We start from the raw sequence: 24,679 nt of genomic DNA, 5'->3' as shown, positions 1-24,679 counted from the left end.
ACGGAGCACTCTCATTTACTCCCTCACTCCTTAAATGCCTGCAGCAGCTAGGACTGGTCAGGCTGAAGTTAGGAGGCAGGAACTCAGTCTCCCATGTAGCTGACAAGTACCCAGACACTTGTGCCATCACCTGATATCTCCCCAAGACACACATTAGTGGGAAAGCTGGAATTGGACATGGATCCAGAATTCAAATCCGGGCACTGGGACACAGGGCAGACATCCCACCCAAGCCCACTCAGCTTCCAATCCCAGAAACTCGTTCTGTCTGAGAGGGAACCAGCTAATAAGAGCGTCCCGACGGACCACAAACACAACTCCCGCACCACCTGCCACTGTCCTACCAAGAGCCATGGGACTGTCAGCCCATCCACGCGGCCTGCAGGGTGCCTGGCACCTGCAGCTCGCACCCGTCCCTCTGCCTGGCTCCCACAGGGTGTCAGGAAGCACTCTCTGGACCCTTGCAAGAAAACCCGCCATGCCCCATAGGGGAGGATCCCAGAGCATGCAGCTTCCCCCTACCCTCCCCCGAGGACCAAGCCTCTGCCGGCCCCCACCCCACACCTTACCTCTTGAACCCACACTCCAGGCAGCGGGCTTGCCCAACCCCCTCTGGACACCTGGAAGGCCTGGGTGCAGGCCCCCAGTGCCCACCCACCCAACAGTCCCGGTGCATTCGGCTTGCCAGCGCGCCCGGTGCTCCCCGCCCCATGTCAAGCTGAAGCTGGGCCTGGGCCTGGGCCTGGGCCTTGGCGGCATTTGAGGGGGCCGACACCGCAGCTTTTTGACCTCCCTGCGCACAAACTCACCATTTCCGTGTGTCCAGAGAGAGTCGGTCCCAAGACAGCCACAGGTCGGGGCACAATGGGCTGAGCAGATTCCTCCCGAAGTCACCTACCACTCAGCCCGGTGCTCGGACTCGCCTCCGCTCGCTCCTCCAGGACCTGCAAAGCTGGCCGCCTCCACGGGATCACGCCCCCGCCCTCCGCCCACGCACACAGACGCACCCTGACGTCACAGAGGGCAGGGCCAGGGAGCCCCGCCCCAGGGCTCGCCCCTCAGCCCGAGGCTCCGCCCCCTTCTCACCTGGGGTGCGGGGACCCCTACCATCACCTCTTGACACCTGCCTGGCCTCTCCACACCTGGCAGCCAGGCCCGACTCGCACCCGCCACACTCCTCTATGCTTTCCCCAAGCAAGACGGTTCACATTCATCAATGCAATGCATCAAGCTTTGCTTTAGATCTTGCCTTGGGCGTTGCACTGGAAACTGATCATGGAACCCAAGATCACTTTTCTTCGCCTCAGCACATTTGACCTTAGGCATAAACATACCTCATGCTCCCTGAGTTCTGAAAATGTTCTGAAAATGCAACTTTTGTTTCGGTTCGCTTGTCATTTTAATTCCCTGTGCCTAGAGTGGCTTCTCCACCTCTGCTTGCTCACATCCACCATTTCCGTGGGCACAGGACACGGGTGGCCCCCATGAGATCCCGACACAGTGCCTATTGGACAGAGAGGGCACCTCGAGAGGGCACTGCCTTCAGTTCTGCCCAGCTCCAGCCACTGAGGTCATTTGGAGAGTGATCCAGAAGCTGGAAGTCCTCTCTCTCGCTCTCTTTCTTTCTCTCTCTCTCTCTGCCTCTGCCTCTCCTAACTCTGTGTTTCGATAAAATAGACAACATCTGTTTAAAAATGGAATCCCATTTGTCTCTTTTTGTCGTCATGGCCTGTGCTGTTGTGATCTTGTCCAAGACGCACATCCGTGCCACGGTGCTCTGGACGCCTCCACGCACATGGCACAGCCCTCTGAGGTTTTTGGCTCCTGGTTTCCTCCTGGACCATCACCGGCAGTCGGGGGCCTTTCGAGAGTGTGGCAGGGACAGGGACGGTTTCCCGCCCTGGGCTAGCATGTCCTTGTGTCACACTCTCCTCTCGTGCCATGTATCTGTCCCCGCAGATACTCAGATGACTTTCAAGGCATTGGAAATTAAGGAACACTCTAGTTGTTGTTTTTTTTTTGGGGGGGGGGAGTTTCTTTTTTGTTGAGATTTGCTTCTTTATTTGAAAAGCAGAAACAGAGAGGCAGAGGCAGAGGCAGAAAGAGAGAAGGAGAAGGAGAGAGCGCAAGGACTTCCCAGCTTCACAGTTTTTCCCTTTCGGACATCCTGCTGTCTTCCTTGAGCCCAAGAAATGCTGAGGGGTCTCTCCTTTCCCACCCCTGCACTCAGCACAGGCCACCACCTAGAGCTCACCGATGCATTCAGAGTCACCACTTCACAGACTGCTTCCAAGGCTGTGCATCTCGCCTCACCTCAAAGCTTCTTGGGCTCCAGTCATCACAGACGCGTCACATGCCCTCTCCCAAACCACAGACAAAAATGCCTCCTCGCGCTGTGCTACACCGGATCTCCGTCTCTATTTCCTTCCCAACTAGAAACGGGAAGTCCCCCGCCCCAGAGCCCGACTCCAAGAGGCCCCATGCCAAAACCAGTGGACAAAGCTCTGGTTGTCCAGAATCCCAGGACCCTAATGCACCCACAGCAGAATGACAGAACGTCCCCTGTGGGCATCGAAGCGATACGCAGCACGTTCACTTCCACAGAAGCAAGAAGCAAGAAGCAAGCGGTGTCTTGTCCATCTACAAGACACTAGGCACGTGCGCAAGAATCCTCTGTGGAGACAAGGGAGGGACACCGGAGGAGCCATATGCAAAGGAAAGGGAGAACAAAGAGAGGAACGGAAAGGGGGAAGCCAGTCCTTACTCCTCAACCTGCAAGGAGCTCCCTGCTCCCCTCCAGGCTTTGAGGAAACAGTCCACAAGCACAAAGTTGGACGCTCCGTGGGATCCTGTCAAGCCTCGTGTCCCGACAACTCTGTGCATGCCTGCCTCGCACTTCCAGGAGACTGTAGCTCCTACAGGAGCAGAAGACTTTGCTCTGTTTCCTTTGGTTTTCTGTTGCTGCTCTCAGCCCTACTGAGGAGCTCAACAGGCATCAGCTGCACGAAGGACAGGAGGCTTGTCCTCTCCCAGGTGCCCCGACGTGCAACTGAACTCAATTCAAATTGCTAGCACAGAGAGAAAACCACCCCAACGGTTACCAAGTCCACCTTTCAAGGTGACGCAACAGACCCGTATCTTCCTTGGGTTTCTCATGCACCTCTCTCTCGCCTTGGGCCTGGGCCACTTCTCCAGAGAGCATCGAGAAAGACCGTGTGCCCAAGTGAACCCTGCTAAGCATCTCGTGTCCTCCAACCTGGCGGGGGTGGTCAGCAGGGCAATAAGCGTCACCCAGCCACGCCTGCCTCTGGCCTCAAGACGCGCCAACACCTGGGAAGCATCCCAGGGACGCACGCGCACTGGCATTCGTGTCCTGCACCTGAAGCCCCCTCATTTCAGCCGTGTGCCTGTTTCAAAGCCCACGGCACTGCAGGCCTTTTGGGACAGGACACCAAGAAGGTGCATCTAACTGTGAAAGGAAGGGCCGCGGGAGGGAGATGAGGGGGAAGTCCTAGCCAGCAGCACGTGAAGTTTCCCATAGGGCCAGGCAACAACTCCCAGATGCCAATGTCGAGGCGGGGCCTGGGGACCATGGACTGCATCCCAGCAACAAACATGAACTCCTACGTCACCTGAACACACATCTGTCGATGATCACACACGTGTTCTCCAGGCTCCCTGCCACCAGCTCCCTCCCCAACACACATCCAAGGAAAGGATGTCACTGAAACCCTCCTGAATGAAGGGCCCGGTGTTGGTCAGTGCCACACAGGGAGCATCCGGCACCTTTGCTGCAGTCCTGCCAGGCGCGTGGCCAAGCCCTCTGAGAAGTCCGGGAGAGCCCAAGGACACCGCCTAGTCCTATCTTCGACCTCACGCCTGTGGTTCTCGCCATTCTCAGCAGAAAGGTGGGGGTGATCCTCTTGCCCTTCTGCTTCTCCTCTCATCCTCTGGCCCAGTGGCCCTTTGAGCCCTGTGGCTGGAGTACCACAGACAACCCTCAGCCACACATTGAAACCCGGGGTGGGGGGTGGGGTGCATGCATTTCCTGAATCCACGGAAGCCCACCCAAGCCCACTCAGCTTCCAATCCCAGAAACTCGTTCTGTCTGAGAGGGAACCAGCTAAGAGCGTCCCGACGGACCACAAACACAACTCCTGCACCACCTGCTGCTGTCCTACCGAGAGCCATGGGACTGTCAGCCCATCCACGCGGCCGGCAGGGTGCCTGGCAACCACAGCTCGCACCCGCCCCTCTGCCTGGCTCCCACAGGGTGTCAGGAAGCACTCTCTGGACCCTGGCAGGAAAACCGCCATGCCCTATAGGGGAGGATCCCAGAGCATGCAGCTTCCCCCTACCCTCCCCCGAGGACCAAGCCTCTGCCGGCCCCCACCCCACACCTTACCTCTTGAACCCACACTCCAGGCAGCGGGCTTGCCCAACCCCCTCTGTACACCTGGAGGGCCTGGGTGCGGGCCCCCAGTGCCCGCCCACCCAACATTCCCGGCGCATTCTGCTTGCCAGCGCGCCCGGCGCTCCCCGCTCCACGACAAGCTGGGCTGGGCCTGGGCCTGGGCCTGGGCCTCGGTGGCATTTGGGGGGGCCGACACCGCAGCTTCTTGACCTCCCCGCGCACAAACTCACCATTTCCGTGCGTCCAGAGAGAGCCGGTCCCAAGACAGCCACAGGCTGGGGCACATTGGGCTGAGGAAATTCCTTCTGAGGTCACCTACCACTCAGCCCGGTGCTCCGACTTAGTGCTAAATCTAACTCCAGCACTATCCCTAAAACTAGTGACAAATTCTAACAGTAACCCTAACTGCCCCATAAACCAAACCCTATTCCTAAACCTAACCTTAACCTTAAACAGAACCCTAACCCTAACCCTAGGCCTCAGCCTAACTCAAAGAATAGATAGCCCTCAGCATAGCCCAAGCACTAAACCTAACTCTATCCCTGCACTCACCCTAACCACTAAAACTAAACATAACACTAATTGCACCATGGGCCCACCTTTAATCCTATTCCAAACCCTAACTCTAGCCATAGCCCTGGACCTAAGCCTCACATTTGACCTGTACTTAGCATTAGTGCTAAACATAACTCTATCCCTATCATGAACACCAATGATAAATTCTATCAACAACCCTGTCACGCAGCACTAACCCTATTCCTAAACCTAACCCTAACTCTAACTCTAACCCTACTTTCACCTTAGGCCTCAACCTAACACAAATCAAAGATTAAATTTAGCCAAAGCATGAAAATTAATCTAGTACTAACCCTCACTCTCACCACAAAACTAAATATAACACTAATTGTAACATATACCTAGCTCTAATCCTAATCATAACCCTAACACTAAACCTAGCCATGGCTCCAAGCCTCACCCTGGCCCTCGCCTAAGCCTTTTTTTTTCCCTGACAGGCAGAGTGGACAGTGAGAGAGAGAGACAGAGAGAAAGGTCTTCCTTTTTGCCGTTGGTTCACCCTCCAGCACCCTCAGCACTGCGCTGATTCAATGGCAGGAGCCAGGTGCTTCTCCTGGTCTCCCATGGGGTGCAGGGCCCAAGTACTTGGGCCATCCTCCACTGAACTCCCTGGCCACAGCAGAGAGCTGGCCAGGAAGAGGGGCAACCGGGACAGAATCTGGCGCCCCGACCGGGACTAGAACCCGGTGTGCCGGCGCCACAAGGCGGAGGATTAGCCTAGTGAGCCACGGCACCAGCATCTCGCCTAAGCCTTAATGTTAAACCTAACTCTACAGTAAACCCTAAGAGTAAACACTACTTCTAGTAATAACCCAAAGGATAATATAGCCGTAACCCTAACCCTAACCCTTAACCTAACCCTAACCCTAATCATAACCCTAACCATAACCCTAGCAGTAACTCTAGGCCTCAGCATAACCCTAACACTAACCCTAGTAATAGCCCAATTCTTAAACCCAACTCTAGTTCTATTGTTCACCCTAACCACTAATCCTAACAGTAACACTAAGTGTAGCATAAGCTTAGCCCTAATCCTACTACTAACTCTAATTCTAACTCTAGCCTTTGCCCTGGCCCTAAACCTCACACTAGCCCTGGCCTTAGCCTTAGTGCTATACTTAATTCTAGTTCTTTTTTAAATTTTTTAAAGATTTTATTTTATTTGAAAGACAGAGTTACAGAGAGAGGCAGAGACAGAGAGAGAGGTCTTCCATTCGCTGGCCTCTCCCCAAATGGCTGCAATGACTGAGCCACACCGATCTGAAGCCAGGAGCCAGGAGCTTCTTCAGAAGAGGAGCAGCCAGGACTAGAACCGGTGCCCATATGGGATTCTGGCCAGGGCTTTAACCCACTGCCTCACAGCGCCGGCCATGAATCTTAATCTTAACTTTACACTCTAAACCTAACCCTAACCCTCACAAAACCCAAAACAATAGTGTACCTCTAACCCTACTCCTAACCTAAGCTTAACTCAAACCCCATCTCTAACACTAACCCTAACTCTTAACACTAACACTAACCTTAACCCTAACAAAACCCGAACCTAAGCATATCCCTAAGCCTAACACTAACCTCTAGACCAATTCCAAAACCTAACTCTAACCTTATCCAAACCCAATGGGTAAATCTAATGCAAATTCAAACCTTAACCCTAACCCTCCCCTTAATTTTAAACATACAACCCAAAACTAATCCTAATCCTAATGAAACCCCAAACCTAAGCACAGTCCTATTCCTAACCCTAACCCTCTTAACCCTAACCCTAGGCCAAAACCAGACACTAACTCTAAACTAACTCAAAAACGATAGGAAAACCTAATGCAAGCCCTACCCTAATCCTAACCATCATCCTAACCCTAACCATAAACATTAACACTAACCCGGGGCCAGCACCGTGGATCACTTGGTTAATCCTCCCCCTGCAGTGCTGACATCCCATGTGGGTACCAGGTTCTAGTCCCGGTTGCTCCTCTTCCAGTCCAGCTCTCTGATGTGGCCCAGGAAGGCAGTGGAGGATGGCCCAAGTGCTTGGGCCCCTGCACCTACGTGGGAGACCAGGAGGAAGCACCTGGCCCCTGGCTTCAGATTTGCACAGCACCGGCCGTAGGGGCCATTTGGGGAGTGAATCAACAGAAGGAAGACCTTTCTCTCTGTCTCTCTCTCTCTCTCACTGTCTATAACTTTACTTGTCAAATAAAACAACAACAACAACAACAAATTAACACTAACCCAAACCTTAGTGAAATCCAAAATTTAAGCATTTCTCTAACCCTAACCTTATGACTAACACTAGGAAAAACCAAACCATAACCCAAACAAGAACTCAAAACCTATAAGTAAACCTAATGTAAGGCTGACATTTAAACCTAATCCTCAACTCAGCTCACTACACTATACTGTAAACCTAAAGAAATCCAAAATATTAGCATAGCCCTAATCCTAACTCAAAATATAACCTCAGCCTGGACGCCAAGCCTAAACCCTAATCCTAGATAGAAGATTAACCTTTGCCCTACTCCTAACACTTACTCTAAACCTTAATAGTAACCCTAACCCTAATGAATCTCAAACATAAGGGTAGCCCTAACCCTAACCCTAACCCCTAACCCTAATGAAACCCAAAACCTAAGTATATCTCTAACTCTAATGCAAGCAAGCATCTTAACCCTAATCCTAACTATACATTAACATTACACCTTTTTTTAAGATTTACTTATTTATTTGAAAGTAAGAGTTACACAGAGAGAAGAGAGGCAGAGAGAGAGCCAGAGAGAGAGAGAGTGAAAGAGAGAGAGAGGAGAGAGAGGTCTTCCACCCAATGGTTCACTCCCCAATTGGCTGCAATGGCCAGAACTGCACCGATACATAACCAGGAGCCAGGAGCTTCCTCTGGATCTCCCACGTGGGTGCAGGGACCCAAGGACCTGGCCATCTTCCACTGCTTTCCCAGGCCATAGAGAGAGCTTGACTGGAAATGGAGTAGCCGGGTCTCGAACCAGCGCCCATATGGGACGCTGGCACTTCAGGCCAGGGCATCTACCTGCTGTGCCACAGCATTGGCCCCAACGTTACACCTCAATCCTAACCTCAACCCTAATGAAATCCCAAATATTAGTGTAGCCCTAGCCCTAATCCTAACTCTAACATATGCCTGAACCTGAACCCTAAACCTAAGCCTAAATGTGAACCCTAGCCAGAAGTCTAACCCTAACATGATCACTAGCCCTAACCCTTAACCTAATCCATAACTCTAATCCTAATTCTAGTGAAACCTGAAACCTAAGCATTTCCCTAACCCTAAAAAGCAGACCCTAGCCCTAACCCTAAACCAAACTTTATAGGTAAACTGAAGAGAAGCCAGAAGCTTTACCCTAACCCTCATCCTAACCTTAAACTTACAACCTAATGCTAATGAAATCCCAAACATTAGCATAGTCCTAACACTAACCCAAATGTAACCCGAGCCCAAACTCAGCCTTAGCCCTAAGTTTAAACCTGAATCCTAGCCAGAAGCATAACTCTAAAGCTAACACTAGCCCTGATACTTACCCTAATCCCTATACTAACCCTAAACCTAATAAAATCATAAACCTAAGCATAGCCCTAATCCTAACTTTAACCCTAATGTGAGGCTGTAACCAAACCTTAGCACTGAAACTAATATGAAAACTATCAGTAAACCTAATGCAAGAGGGAACTCTAAACCTGTCATCCTAACCCTAACCATAAATCCTAACACTAACCCTAACCCTAGGACAAAACCAAAGCATATCCCCAAACATTAGCATAGCCCTAACCTTACCCCAACTCTAACCCCAGTACGAACACTAATCCTAACCCCAGACCTAAACCCGAAGCCTAACTCTAATACGAACACTAGCCCTAACCCAATGAAACCATAAGGCTAAGCATAGCCCTAACCCTAACACTAGCTTGAAATCAAACCCTAACTCTGACCTAATCTGGAAAAAATATAGATGAATGTTATACAAACCAGAACTCTAACCATAGGCAAACACCAAACCCAAACCTTAATCCAAAAACTATAGATGAGCCTAAAACAAGCCTGAACCTTAAACCTAAACCCACATTCCTAACACCAAAACCAACCCCAATCCTGGGACAAAACCAAACCCTATCCCAAATCCAAACCATACAGGTAAATTTAACATAAGCCCACTTCATAGCCCTAATCTTCTTCTTAGCCTTAAAACTTAAACCTACACCCTAATCCTAAACCTAATCCTAATGAAACCCCAAACATAAGCATAATCCTAACCTTAATGCTCATACTAACCCTAGCCCAAACTCTAAACCTGAACCTAAAGCTAAGCCTAAAATCTAAACCTAGCCAGAAGCCTACCCCTCACACTAACACTAACACATAACATTACACACTAAACTGCAATCTTAACCCTAATTAAACCCGAACCCTAAGGGTAGCCCTAACCCTTATGCTTACCCTAAACCTAACAATAAGCTGAACCCAAACTCTTCCACTGAACTTAACCTGAACACTGTAGGTAAACCTAACGCAAGCCCAAAAACTAATCCTGCCTCCCTAACCCTAAAACTAAACCCTCATACTAACCCTAAACCTAATGAAACCCCAATCCTAAATATATCTCTAACCCTAATCCTAACCCTAACCTTAGGCAAAAAGCAAAACCTAACTCTAAGCTTAAACTGAACCCTATAGGTAAACCTAACATAAGCCCAAACCGTGATGCTAACCCTCATCCTAACCTTAAACCCACACTCTAACCCTAACGCTAAACCTAATGAAATCCAAAACATTAGCATAGCCCTAACACTAACCCAAACACCAACTCTAGTGCAAACTCAGCCTTAGCCCCAAGCCTAAATCCAGAACCTACTCAGAAGCCTAACCCTAACACTAACACTAGCCCTAACACTACCCTAATCCCTACACGAACACTAGCTTAATGAAATCACAAACCTAAGGGTAGCCCTAACCCTAACCCTAACCCTAATGTTAGGCCATCACCATACCCTAACACTGAAACATACACAAAACTGATTGGTAAACCTATTGCCACAGGGAATCCTAACCCTAATCATCCTCCTAACCCTAACCTTAGATGCTAACACTAACCCCAACCATAATGAAACCCTAAACCTAAGCATATCCCTAATACCAACCCTAACCCTAACCCTAGACAAAAACAAAACTCTAACCCAAACCCAAACACTTAGGTAAACTTAACCCAAGCCTGAAGCTTAACCTAAAACACAGTCTAACCTTAACCTTACACCCTCAGTCCTAACTCTAGTGAGACCCTAAACACTCCAGTAGTCCCTCATCAGAAGCCCAACAATCACACTAACACTAGTCCTTACACTTAAACTAAACCCTAACATTAAATCTAATCCTAATGAAATCCTAACCCTGAGTTTAACCCTAAACTTAAGGCTAACCTTAAACCTAGCCCTAAGCTGAAACCAAATGCTAACTTTGAACCTAACCCAAAAGCCGGCCTTTCCTACCTTTTAGAAGAGTCGCCCCATCCTTTCCTGCTGCCGCCGGCAGATGGACTCTGCCCATGACGTTCCACGTCCCTGACGCAGCGCCGTGTGCGACGTCGGCGTCAGCGTCAGTGTGCGTAGCGGCGTCGGCGTCAGCGTCAGCGTCCCTAGCGTCGGGGTTGCGTGGGACGTTGTGGGCGGGGCGCTCAGTCCATGGGCGGCGGTCACGAGAGAGGAGGAAGAGGCGGCGCTGACGACTCTCCTCAGAGGTGAGCGGTTTCGGGTTTCATTATGGTTAGGGTTAGTGTTGGGTTCTGAGGTTAGGGTTAGGATGACTGGTAGATTTACCAGTAGTTTTTGGGTTAGTTTCAGTGTTGAGGTTTGGTTACAGCCTAATGTTAGGGTTAGGAATAGGTTTAAGGCTATGCTTCGGTTTGTAGTTTCATTAGGGTTAGGGATGGTGTAGGGATTAGGTTAAGTATGTGGTTCATGGTAGCATTAGGTTTAGGCTTCTGTCTAGGGTTTGGGGTTAGACTTAGGGTTAAGGCTGAGTTTGGGTTAGGGTCAGAGTTTGGATTAGTGTTAGGACAACACTAATGTCTAGGAATTCATTAGGGTTAGGATTAGGGTGTAGGTTTAAGGTTATGGTGAGGGTTGGGGTGAAGGCTCATGCTTCTGTCAGGTTTAAGAGTTTAGGTTTAGAGTTAGGTTTTGATTTTGGCTTAAGTTTAGAATTAGGATTAGGGTTTTGGATACGCTCAGATTTGGGCTTTCGTATGGTTATAGTTAGTGTTAAGCTTTCTCGTTAGAATTAGGATGACATTTAGGATTAGGGTTTGGGCTTGCTTTAGTTTTACCTATAGCTTTTGCATTAGGTTCAAAGTTAGGGTTTGGTTTCAGCTTAGGGCTAGGTTTAAGGTTAGCCTTAAGTTTATGGTTAAACTCAGGGATAGGATTTCATTAGGATTAGATTTAATGTTAGGGTTTAGTTTAAGTGTAAGGGCTAGAGTTAGTGTGATTGTTGGGCTTCTGATGAGGGACTACTCTAGTGTTTAGGGTCTCACTAGAGTTAGGGCTGAAGGTGTCAGGTTAAGGTTAGACTGTGTTTTAGGTTAAGCTTCAGGCTTGGGTTAAGTTTACCTAAGTGTTTGGGTTTGGGTTAGAGTTTTGTTTTTGTCTAGGGTTAGGGTTAGGGTTAGGGTTGGTATTAGTGATATGCTTAGGTTTAGGGTTTCATTATGGTTGGGGTTAGTGTTAGCATCTAAGGTTAGGGTTAGGAGGATGATTAGGGTTAGGATTCCCTCTTGCAATAGGTTTACCAATCAATTTTGTGTATGTTTCAGTGTTAGGGTATGGTGATGGCCTAACATTAGGGTTAGGGTTAGGGCTACCCTTAGGTTTGTGATTTCATTAAGCTAGTGTTCGTGTAGGGATTAGGGTAGTGTTAGGGCTAGTGTTAGTGTTAGGGTTAGGCTTCTGAGTAGGTTCTGGATTTAGACTTGGGGCTAAGGCTAAGTTTGCACTAGAGTTGGTGTTTGGGTTAGTGTTAGGGCTATGCTAATGTTTGGGATTTCATTAGGTTTAGCGTTAGGGTTAGAGTGTGGGTTTAAGGTTAGGATGAGGGTTAGCATCAAGGTTTGGGCTTATGTTAGGTTTACCTATAGGGTTCAGTTTAGGGTTAGAGTTAGGTCTTGCTTTTTGCCTAAGGTTAGGGTTAGGATTAGGGTTAGGGATATATTTAGGATTGGGGTTTCATTAGGTTTAGGGTTAGTGTGAGGGTTTAGGTTTAGGTTTAGGAAGGCAGGGTTAGTTTTTGGGCTTGCTTTAGGTTTACCTACAGTGTTCAGGTTAAGTTCAGTGGAAGAGTTTGGGTTCAGCTTATTGTTAGGTTTACGGTAAGCATAAGGGTTAGGGCTACCCGTAGGGTTCAGGTTTAATTAGGGTTAAGATTACAGTTTAGTGTGTAATGTTATGTGTTAGTGTTAGTGTTAGGGGTAGGCTTCTGGCTAGGCTTAGGTCTAGGTTTAGGGTTTGGGCTAGGATTAGTATGAGCATTAAGGTTAGGATTATGCTTATGTTTGGGGTTTCATTAGGATTAGGTTTAGGATTAGGGTGTAGGTTTAAGTTTTAGGGCTAAGAAGAGGATTAGGGCTATGAATTGGGCTTATGTTAAATTTACCTGTATGGTTTGGATTTGGGATAGGGTTTGGTTTTGTCCCAGGATTGGGGTTGGTTTTGGTGTTAGGAATGTGCTTCAGTTTAGTATTTCATTGTGCTTAGGGTCAGTGTTAGGGTTTAAGGTTAGTGTTATGATGATGGTTAGGGTTTGGTTCACCCTTGCATTATGTTTACCAATAGTTTTTGGGTTAGTTTCAATGTTAGTGTTGTTTAGGTTAGGGTTTGGGTTTAGATTTATGATTAAGGCTGAGTTTGGGCTAGGTTTAGAGTTATTGTTAGGGTTAGGGCTACGCTAGTGTTTGGGTTTTCATTAGGGTTAAAGTTAGGAATAGAGTGTAGGGCTAAGATTAGGATGAAGGATAGTGCTAAAGCTCAAGCTTGGGTTATGTTGTACAGTCTGGTTCCTTTTAGGGTTAGGGTTAGGAATATGCTTCTGTTTTGGGTTTCATTAGGATTAAGGCTAGTTTAGGGTTTAGGATTAGGGTTAGTATGATGGTTAGGGTTAGGGATCAAAGTTGTGTTAGGTTTACCTATTTTTGGGGGGATAGGTTCAATGTTAGGATTGATTTCAGGCTAGGGTTACTGTAATGGTTCAGGTTAGGGCTACACTTAGTTTTAGGATCTCATTAGGGTTAAGTTTAGTGTTAGCATTTTGGTTATGCGTTAGGGATAGTTTTAGTGTTGGGGTTAGGCTCTGACTAGGGCCTGGGTTTAGACCTAGGCTTATGGTTAGGGTTCAGGCTAAGGTTAGAATTAAGGGTAGTGTTAGGGCTATGCTAATGTTTGGGGATATGCTTTGGTTTTGTCCTAGGGTTAGGGTTAGTGTTAGGATTTATGGTTAGGGTTAGGATGACAGGTTTAGAGTTCCCTCTTGCATTAGGTTACTGATAGTTTTCAGATTAGTTTCAGTGCTAAGGTTTGGTTACAGCCTCACATTAGGGTTAAAATTAGGATTAGGGCTATGCTTAGGTTTATGATTTTATTAGGTTTAGGGTTAGTATAGGGATTAGGGTAAGTATCAGGGCTAGTGTTAGCTTTAGAGTTATGCTTCTGGCTGGATTCAGGTTTAAACTTAGAGTTAAGGCTGAGTTTGGGCTCGGGTTACAGTTTGGGTTAGTGTTAGGACTATGCTAATGTTTGGGATTTCATTAGCATTAGGTTGTAGGTTTAAGGTTAGGATGAGGGTTAGGGTGAAGCTTCTGGCTTCTGTTTAGTTTACCTATAAAGTTTGGTTTAGGGTTAGGGCTAGGGTCTGCTTTTTAGGGTTAGGGAAATGCTTAGGTTTCAGGTTTCACTAGAATTAGGATTAGAGTTATGGATTAGGTTAAGGGTTAGGGCTAGTGATCATGTTAGGGTTAGACTTCTGGCTAGGGTTCACATTTAGGCTTAGGTTTAGGGTTCAGGTTCAGGCATATGTTAGAGTTAGGATTAGGGCTAGGGCTACACTAATATTTGGGATTTCATTAGGGTTGAGGTTAGGATTGAGGTGTAACGTTGGGGCCAATGCTGTGGCACAGCAGGTAGATGCCCTGGCCTGAAGTGCCAGCGTCCCATATGGGCGCTGGTTCGAGACCCGGCTACTCCATTTCCAGTCAAGCTCTCTGCTATGGCCTGGGAAAGCAGTGGAAGATGGCCAGGTCCTTGGGTTCCTGCACCCACGTGGGAGATCCAGAGGAAGCTCCTGGCTCCTGGTTATGTATCGGTGCAGTTCTGGCCATTGCAGCCAATTGGGGAGTGAACCATTGGGTGGAAGACCTCTCTCTCCTCTCTCTCTCTCTCTCTCTGGCTCTCTCTCTTTCTCTCTTCTCTCTGTGTAACTCTTACTTTCAAATAAATAAGTAAATCTTAAAAAAAGGTGTACTGTTAATGTATGGTTAGGATGGCTTGGCGTCCAGGCTGAGGTTATATTTTGAGTTAGGATTAGGGCTATGCTAATATTTTGGATTTCTTTAGGTTTACAGTATAGTGTAGTGAGCTGAGTTGAGGATTAGGGTTAAATTTCGGCCTTGCATTAGGTTTACTTATAGGTTTTGAGTTCTTGTTGGGGTTATGGTTTGGTTTTTTCTAGTGTTAGTCATAAGGTTAGGGTTAGAGAAATGCTTAAATTTTGGATTTCACTAAGGTTTGGGTTAGTGTTAATTTGTTGTTGTTGTTGTTGTTTTATTTGACAAGTAAAGTTATAGACAGTAAGAAAGAGAGAGACAGAGAGAAAGGTCCTCCTTCTGTTGATTCACTCCCCAAATGGCCACTACGGCCGGTGCTGTGCCAATCCGAAGCCAGGGGCCAGGTGCTTCCTCCTGGTCTCCCACATAGGTGCAGGGGCCCAAACACTTGGGCCATCCTCCACTGCCTTCCTGGGCCACATCAGAGAGCTGGACTGGAAGAGGAGAAACCGGGACTAGAACCTGGTGCCCACATGCTATGTCAGCACTGCAGGTGGAGGATTAACCAAGTGATCCACAGTGTTGGCTCCAGGTTAGTGTTAATGTTTATGGTTAGGGTTAGGATGATGGTTAGGATTAGGGTAGGGATTTCATTAGGTTTACCTATCGTTTTTGAGTTAGTTTACAGTTAGTGTCTGGTTTTGGCCTAGGGTTAGGGTTAAGAGGGTTTAGGGTTAGGAATAGGACTGTGCTTAGGTTTGGGGTTTCATTAGGATTAGGATTAGTTTTGGGTTGTATGTTTAAAATTAAGGGGAGGCTTGATGTGAATGGAAGGGGAGAGGGAGTGGGAAAGGGGAGGGTGGTGGGTGGGAGGGACAGTATGGGGGGGAAAGCCATTGTAACCCATGAGACGTACTTTGGAAATTTATATTCATTAAATAAAAGATAAAAAAAAATAAAATTAAGGGGAGGGTTAGGGTTAAGGTTTGAACTTGCATTAGATTTACCCATTGGGGAGAGGAGGCAAGATGGTGGAATAGGAAGGGAGCACACTGATAGTCCGGGGAGAGACAGTTTAATAAAAGTGGAGATACTGCAGATTCAAGGAAGAGTAGGTGAGGAAACAGCAGAAGAAACTCTTCCGGAACGCGTGATTCACAGTGGACCTGCGTGGAGAGCGTGGGAGCCCACAGTTCGGGACACCAGCGGCAGACTCAACACACCAGCGCTGGAACGCGAGGTGAGCCGAACCTCAATAGCCCGAGACACCGGCAGGCAAGCAGAGAGAGGAGACTAGAGGGAATGACCCCCGGGGGGAAAAGTTCACCAGGCTAACTGGAAGAGAGAGAGAGAGAGAGAAAAAAGGTGACTGGTACGGACACGGGTTTCTCTCTCTCTGCTCAGCTCTCAAGGGTGAGCAAAACAAAGAGCAGGCACCATCTTGGACATATGTCATAAGCAGAGCGACCTCAGGTCTGCACCAGCCCTGAGCCTAGCAGAAAAACCTGACTCTGGGCGGGCGAATTAACAGGAGATTAGGACCTAGTAAATTTGTGGTGCTACTGAACTGAGACTGTGAAAAAAGAGACGGTGGGGGAGAGAACTCACAGAATTCACGTGAGTACTCTCCAGAGACGCTACAATTCTGTAACTTTGGCAACCCTGTGGGAGACTGAAGGAGAATCTGAGCCCACCCTGAGGGCAGAACAGATTGCCTGTGTGGTCCTTGGAAAAGAGCTTCCGATCTCTGGCTCCTGTGGGTATATCATTTGCCTGCTAACTACCTCCAACTGCGTTCAGCTGTGCGGAATTACTTCCCTTTTGAATCAAAAAAAAAAAAAAAAAAAGAAAGAGAGAGAGAGAGAGATCTACCACGCCTAACCTGGGAGTGTCACCTTTGGCACACCAAACAGAGCTCTCAGGCCACACCCATCTCAAGCCTCTAAGGCTCCATCAAAAACAGACAGTCCACTTAATCTAGAGTCATAGTATAACAAGAAAAAGCACCACAGTGAAGAAACCAAATATCTCCAATATGCCAAATAACAAACGCAAAAACCGAGATAATAAAAACCAGGAAGTCACCATGACGCCCCCAAATGAAAAAGACACCCCATTCAAGATTATGAAGATGATGAGTTAGAAGAAATGCAAGAAGCAGATTTCAAAAAATTGATAAGAACATTAAGAAGTTCTCAAAAACAAATTCTTGAACTACAGAAATCCTTAATGGACAAGATAGAAAATCTCTCTCGTGAAAATGAAATATTAAGGAGGAATCAAAATGAAACGAAACAACTAGTACAACAGGAAACTGTGATAGTGACGAGAAATCATAATGAAGTGAAGAATTCAATAGATCAAATGAAAAACACAATAGAGAGCCTTACAAACAGAATGGGTGAAGCAGAAGAGAGAATATCGGACTTAGAAGACAGAGAACAGGAAAGGATACAGTCAGACCAAAGAAAAGAAGAGGAAATTAGAAATCTAAAACATATTGTCAGGAATCTGCAGGATACTATTAAAAAACCCAACATCCGGTTCTAGGAGTTCCTGAAGGCATGGAGAGGGAGAAAGGATTAGAAGGCCTTTTTAGTGAGATATTAGCAGAAAATTTCCCAGGTTTGGAGAAGGACAGAGAAATCCTAGTACAGGAAGCTCACAGAACCCCTAATAAACATGACCAAAAGAGATCCTCACCACGACACGTTGTAATTAAACTCTCCACAGTGAAACATAAAGAAAAAGATCCTAAAATGTGCAAGAGAGAAACGTCAGATTACTCTCAGAGGATCTCCAATCAGACTCACAGCAGACTTCTCATCAGAAACCCTACAAGCTAGGAGGGAATGGCGAGATATAGCCCAGGTACTAAGAGAGAACAACTGCCAGCCCAGAATATTATATCCTGCAAAGCTATCATTTGTGAATGAAGGTGAAATAAAGACTTTTCATAAAACAGAAATTGAAAGAATTTGTCGCCACTCGTCCAGCCCTGCAAAAGATGCTTAAAGATGTGTTACACAAAGAAACACAGAAACACGGTCATCAATATGAAAGAAGGTAAAGGAAGGAAACCTCACAGCAAAAGATCACAGGGAATTCAAAGCATATATTAGAACTTATCTTTGGCAAATGGCAGGGCAAAGTTACCACTTATCATTAGTCACATTGAACGTGAATGGCCTGAACGGTCCAGTTAAAAGACACCGATTGGCTGATTGGGTTAAGGAACAAAACCCATCTATTTGCTGCTTACAAGAAACACATCTTTCCAACAAAGATCCATACAGACTGAAAGTGAAAGGCTGGAAAAAGATATACCATGCCAACAGAAATGAAAAAAGAGCGGGCGTAGCCATCTTAATATCGGACAACATAAACTTTACCACAAACACTGTTAAGAGAGACAAAGAGGGACACTATATAATGATTAAGGGATCAATTCAACAGGAAGATATAACAATTATCAATGTATATGCACCTAACTACAGGGCACCGGTTTATCTAAAAGATTTGTTAAGGAACTTAAAGGGAGACTTAGACCCTAATACAATAGTACTGGGGGACGTCAATACCCACTCTCAGAAATAGACAGATCAACAGGACAGAAGATCAACAAGGATACAGTAGATTTAAACGACACTATAGCCCAAATGGATCTAACAGATATATACAGAACTTTCAATCCTACAGCTAAAGATTTTACATTCTTCTCAGCAGTACATGTAACCTTCTCTAGGATTGACCACATACTGGGCCATAAAGCAAGTCTCAGCAAACTCAAAAGAATTAGAAACATACCATGCAACTTCTCAGACCATAAAGGAATGAAGTTGGAAATTAGCAACTCAGGAATCCCTAGAGCATACGCAAACACATGGAGATTGACCAACATGCTCCTGAATGAACAATGGGTCATAGAAGAAATTAAAAGAGAAATCAAAAATTTTCTGGAAGTAAATGAGGATAATAGCACAACATACCAAAACTTATGGGACGCAGCAAAAGCAGTGTTAAGAGGAAAGTTTATATCAATAGGTGCCTACATCAAGAAATTGGAACGGCACCAAATAGATGGGCTTTCACTGCATCTCAAGAATCTAGAAAAACTGCAGCAAACCAGACCCAAATCTAGTAGGAGAAGAGAAATAATTAAAATCAGAGAAGAAATCAACAGGATTGAATCAAGAAAAACATTACAAAAAATCAGCCAAGCGAGAAGCTGGTTTTTTGAAAAAATAAACAAAATTGACACCCCATTTGCCCAACTAACTAAAAAAAGAAAAGACCCAACTCAATAAAATCAGAGATGAAAAAGGAAACGTAACAACAGACACCACAGAAATAAAAAGAATCATCAGAAATTACTACAAGGACTTGTATGCCAGCAAACAGGGAAACCTATCAGAAATGGATAGATTCCTGGACACATGCAACCTACCTAAATTGAACCAGGAAGACATCGAAAACCTAAACAGACCCATTACTGAGACAGAAATTGAAACAGTAATAAAGGCCCTCCCAACAAAGAAAAGCCCAGGACCAGATGGATTCACTGCTGAATTCTACCAGATATTTAAAGAAGAACTAACTCCAGTTCTTCTCAAACTATTCAGAACAATTGAAGAAGAGGGAATCCTCCCAAATTCTTTCTATGAAGCCAGCATCACCTTAATTCCTAAGCCAGAGAAAGATGCAGCATTGAAAGAGAATTACAGACCGGCCGGCACCGCGGCTCACTAGGCTAATCCTCTGCCTAGCGGTGCCGGCACACCGGGTTCTAGTCCCGGTCGGAGCGCCGGATTCTGTCCCGGTTGCTCCTCTTCCAGGCCAGCCCTCTGCTGTGGCCAGGGAGTGCAGTGGAGGATGGCCCAGGTGCTTGGGCCCTGCACCCCATGGGAGACCAGGAAAAGCACCTGGCTCCTGGCTCCTGCCATCGGATCAGCGCGGTGCGCCGGCCGCAGCGCGCCACGGCGGCCATTGGAGGGTGAACTAACGGCAAAGGAAGACCTTTCTCTCTGTCTCTCTCTCTCACTGTCCATTCTGCCTGTCAAAAAAAAAAAAAGAAAAAAAGAAAGAGAATTACAGACCAATATCCCTGATGAACATAGATGCAAAAATCCTCAATGAAATTCTTGCCAATAGAATGCAACAACACATCAGAAAGATCATCCACGCAGACCAAGTGGGATTTATCCCTGGTATGCAGGGATGGTTTAATGTGCGCAAGACAATCAATGTGATACACCACATTAACAGACTGCAGAAGAAAAACCATATGATTATCTCAATAGACGCCGAGAAAGCATTTGATAAAATACAACACCCTTTCATGATGAAAACTCTAAGCAAACTGGGTTTGGAAGGAACATTCCTCAATACAATCAAAGCAATCTATGAAAAACGCACAGCCAACATCCTATTGAATGGGGAAAAGTTGGAAGCATTTCCACTGAGATCTGGGACCAGACAGGGATGCCCACTCTCACCACTGCTATTCAATATAGTTCTGGAGGTTCTAGCCAGAGCTATTAGGCAATAAAAAGAAATTAAAGGGATACAAATTGGGAAGGAAGAACTCAAGCTATCCCTCTTTGCAGATGATATGATTCTTTATTTAGGGGACCCAAAGAACTCTACTAAGAGACTATTGGAACTCATAGATGATTTTGGCAAAGTGGCAGGGTATAAAATCAATGCACAAAATCAACAGCCTTTGTATACACAGACAATGCCATGGCTGAGGAAGAACTTCTAAGATCAATCCCATTCACAATAGCCACAAAAGCAATCAAATACCTTGGAATAAACTTAACCAAGGACATTAAAGATCTCTACGAAGAAAATTACAAAACCTGAAAGAAAGAAATAGAAGAGGATACCAAAAAATGGAACAATCTTCCATGCTCATGGATTGGAAGAATCAATATCATCAAAATGTCCATTCTCCCAAAAGCAATTTATAGATTCAATGCAATACCAATCAAGATACCGAAGACCTTCTTCTCAGATCTAGAAAAAATGATGCTGAAATTTATATGGAGACACAGGAGACCTCGAATAGCTAAAGCAATCTTGTACAACAAAAACAAAGCCGGAGGCATCACAATACCAGATTTCAGGACATACTACAGGGCAGTTGTAATCAAAACAGCATGGTACTGGTACAGAAACAGATGGATAGACCAATGGAACAGAATTGAAACACCAGAAATCAACCCAAACATCTACAGCCAACTCATATTTGATCAAGGGTCCAAAACCAATCCCTGGAGTAAGGACAGTCTATTCAATAAATGGTGCTCGGAAAACTGGATTTCCACGTGCAGAATCATGAAGCAAGACCCCTACCTTTCACCTTACACAAAAATCCACTCAACATGGATTAAAGACTTAAATCTACGACCTGACACCATCAAATTATTAGAGAGCATTGGAAAAACCCTGCAAGATATAGGTACCGGCAATGACTTCTTGGAAAACACCCCAGAAGCACAGGCAGTCAAAGCCAAAATCAACTATTGGGATTGCATCAAATTGAGAAGTTTCTGTACTGCAAAAGAAACAGTCAGGAAAGTGAAGAGACAACCGACAGAATGGGAAAATATATTTGCAAACTATGCAACAGATAAAGGGTTAATAACCAGAATCTACAAAGAAATCAAGAAACTCCACAAGATCAAAACAAACAACCCACTTAAGAGATGGGCCACGGACCTCAATAGACATTTTTCAAAAGAGGAAATCCAAATGGCCAACAGACACATGAAAAAATGTTCAAGATCACTAGCAATCAGGGAAATGCAAATCAAAACCACAATGAGGTTCCACCTCACCCCGGTTAGAATGGCTCACATTCAGAAATCTACCAACAGTAGATACTGGAGAGGATTTGGGGAAAAAGGGACACTAACCCATTGTTGGTGGGAATGCAACCTGGTAAAGCCACTATGGAAGTCAGTCTGGAGATTCCTCAGAAACCTGAATATAACCCTACCATTCAACCCAGCCATCCCACTCCTTGGAATTTACCCAAAGGAAATGAAATTGGCAAACAAAAAAGCAATCTGCACCTTAATGTTTATTGCAGCTCAATTCACAATAGCTAACACCTGGAACCAACCCAAATGCCCATCAACAGTAGACTGGATAAAGAAATTATGGGACATGTACTCTATAGAATACTATACAGCAGTCAAAAACAACGAAACCCAGTCATTTGCAACAAGATGGATGAATTTGGAAAACATCATGCTGAGTGAATTAAGCCAGTCCCAAAGGGACAAATATCATATGTTCTCCGTGATTGGCGACAACTAACTGAGCACCAAAGGGGAAACTTGTTGAAGTGAAATTGACACTATGAGAAACAGTGACTTGATCAGCTCTTGTCCTGACGGTTGATGTACAATGTAATACTTTATCCATTTTAGTATTTTTTTTTTGTTCTAGTACCATTGGTTGGACTCTGTAATTAACAGACAATTATTCTTAGGTGTTTAAATTTTAACTGAAAAGTGATCCCTGTTAGGAATTGGAAAACATTATGTTGAGTGAAATAAGCCAATCCCAAAGGGACAAATACCACTTGTTCTCCTTGATAGGTGACAACTAACTGAGCATCAAAAAGGAAACCTGTTAAAGTGAAATGAACACTATGAGAAACGGTGACTTGATCAGCCCTCACCCTGACTGTTGATGAGCAGCTTAATATGTTATCCCTCTTAGTATTTTGTTTGTTTGTTCTACTTAATACTTTTGGTTGAATACTGTAATCAATACACAATTCTTCTTAAGTGCTGAAACTTAACTGAAAAGTGTTTGCTGTTAAATATGAGTGGGAATAAGAGAGGGAAGAGATGTGCAATTCGGGACATGCTCAAGCTAACTTACCTCAAACGGTAGAGTTAGAAACATACCAGGGGATTCGAATTCAATCCCATCGAGGTGGCATGTACCAATGCCATCTCACTTGTCCCAGTGATCAATTTCTATTCACAATTGATCATAATGATAGGACTAAGAGCCAAAGGGATCACATAAATAAGAATAGTGTCTGCAAATACTAGCTGATAGAATAAAAAAGGGAGAGAATGATCCAACATGGGAAGTGAGATACACAGCAGACCCATAGAATGGCAAATGTCCTAACAGCACTCTGGCCTCATAATCAGCCCTTAAGGCATGCAGATCCGGCTGAAATGCCCATGAGAGTATTTCAGGCATGGAAAGCCAAGACACTCTGGGGGAAAAAAAACCTAAATGAAAGATCTCCGTGAGTGAGATCCCAGTGGAAAGAATGGGTCATCAAAGAAGGAGGTACCATTCTCTGAAGGGAGGAGAGAACTTCCACTTTGACTATGGCCTTGTCTAAAAATGATCAGAGTCAGTGAACTCAGGGGACTTCCATAGCCTTGGCAGCTCATGACAAGAGCCTAGGGTGATTACTGATGCCATAAACAAGAGTGTCACATTGTTAAGTCAACAACAGGAGTCACTGTGCACTTACTCCTCATGTAGGATCTTTGTCCTTAGTGTGCTGTACATTGAGATTTAATGCTATAACTAGTACTCAAACAGTATATTTCACTTTATGTTTCTGTGTGGGAGCAAACTGTTGAAATCTTTACTTAATGTATGCTAAACTGATCTTCTGTATATAAAGAGAATCAAAAATGAATCTTAATGTGAATGGAAGGGTAGAGGGCGTGGATAAGGGGAGGGTAGTGGGTTGGAGGGACGTTATTGGGGGGAAGCCATTGTAATCAATATTCTGTACTTTGGAAATTTATATTCATTAAATAAAAGTTAAAAAAAAAAGTAAAAAAAAAAAAGATTTACCCATTGGGTTTGGGTAAGGTTAGAGTTAGGTTTTGGAATTGGTCTAGGGGTTAGTGTTAGGCTTAGGGATATGCTTAGGTTCAGGTTTTGTTAGGGTTAAGGTTAGTGTTAGTGTTAAGAGTTAGGGTTTGAGTTAAGCTTAGGTTAGGAGTAGGGTTAGAGGTACACTATTGTTTTGGGTTTTGTGAGAGTTAGGGTTAGGTTTAGAGTGTAAAATTAAGATTAGGATTCAGGTTAGGGGTAAGGTCCAGGTTTGTGTAAGATTTAACTATAGGATATGGGTTAGAGTTAGGGTATGGTTGCTTTGGCCTAGGGTTAAGGATATGCATATGCTTTGCATTTTGTTAGGGTTAGGGTTAGGGTTAGGTTTTAGGGTTAGGGTTAGGAAGATGATTAGGGTTATGGTTCTGGCTGGCCATGAGTTTACCTACAGTTTTTGGGTTAGATTAGGGTTAAGGTTTGGTTTTGGCCTAGGTTTAGGGTTAGGGCTATGATAATGTTTGTGGATTTTGGGGGGCTCAACTGAGGGCTACAGTTTGTGTTAGGTCTATGCCGAGGATTAGGTTTAGGGTTTGTGTTAGGATTGTTTTAGGACTAGTGTTAGGCTATGCTACAGTTAGGGTTATCGGTAAAGTTAGTGTTCTGTGTTGTGATACAGCTAGAGTTAGGTTTAGCACTAGGTCTAAGGCCTTGGCTAGCGTGAGGCTTAGGGTCAGGGTCAATGTTAGGGCTAGGGTTTGGTTCAAGGTTAGGGATAGGGCTGTGCTACTTTTAGTGTTATTGTTAGGATTTTTGGTTAGGGTGAGAGTTAGGACTAGATTTACATTTAGGGCTTGGAATATAGTTTGGGGTAGTATTAGGGTTAGGCCGGGCCTAGAGTTAGGGTTAGTGTTATGGTTTGGTTTAGGATTAGGATTTGGGCTATGCTTCTTTTAGGGTTATCGTTAGAACTAGTGGTTAGAGTTAGGGTTACAGGTAGATTTACATTTAGTACTTGGACTAAGTAGTATGCTACTGTTTTGTTAGGCTAAGGCCTAGGGTTATGGTTAAATTTAGGAATAGGGTCAGGTTAGGTTTAGGGTTAGGAATAGGGTTATAGCTATGTAACAGTAAAAGTTATTGTTGGAATTTATGGTCAGTGTTAGGGATAGGGCTAGATTTAAGTTTAGTACTATGGCTAAGGCCTGGACTAGTGTAAGGCTTAGGACCAGGACTTGAGCTAGTGTTAGGGTTAAGGTTACGGTTAAGGTTAGGGATATGCTATTGGTTAGCGTTACTATTAGGATTAGTGATT

General features: G+C 45.4%; 1 protein-coding gene across 1 annotated transcript in view; it reads left to right on the top strand.

Moving 5' to 3' along the window:
- The first annotated feature begins 1,724 nt into the window (after nucleotides 1-1,724).
- LOC100344963 (WW domain-containing adapter protein with coiled-coil) overlaps nucleotides 1,725-24,679 on the top strand; it is an 88,126-nt gene continuing 65,171 nt past the window's right edge. Inside the window, exons 1-2 of the mRNA XM_089311280.1 lie at nucleotides 1,725-1,870; nucleotides 10,580-10,746. Of these exons, the coding sequence (XP_089167406.1) occupies nucleotides 1,725-1,870; nucleotides 10,580-10,746 (313 nt within the window). The remainder of the gene's footprint in view (nucleotides 1,871-10,579; nucleotides 10,747-24,679) is intronic.

The sequence above is a fragment of the Oryctolagus cuniculus genome, chromosome 13 (genome assembly GCF_051225735.1).
Source record: "Oryctolagus cuniculus isolate XC-2025 breed Fujian yellow rabbit chromosome 13, ASM5122573v1, whole genome shotgun sequence".
In the NCBI taxonomy this organism is placed as follows: Eukaryota; Metazoa; Chordata; class Mammalia; order Lagomorpha; family Leporidae; genus Oryctolagus; species Oryctolagus cuniculus.
Note: the sequence above shows the minus strand (reverse complement) of the source record. Positions and strands in the feature narration are given on the sequence as shown.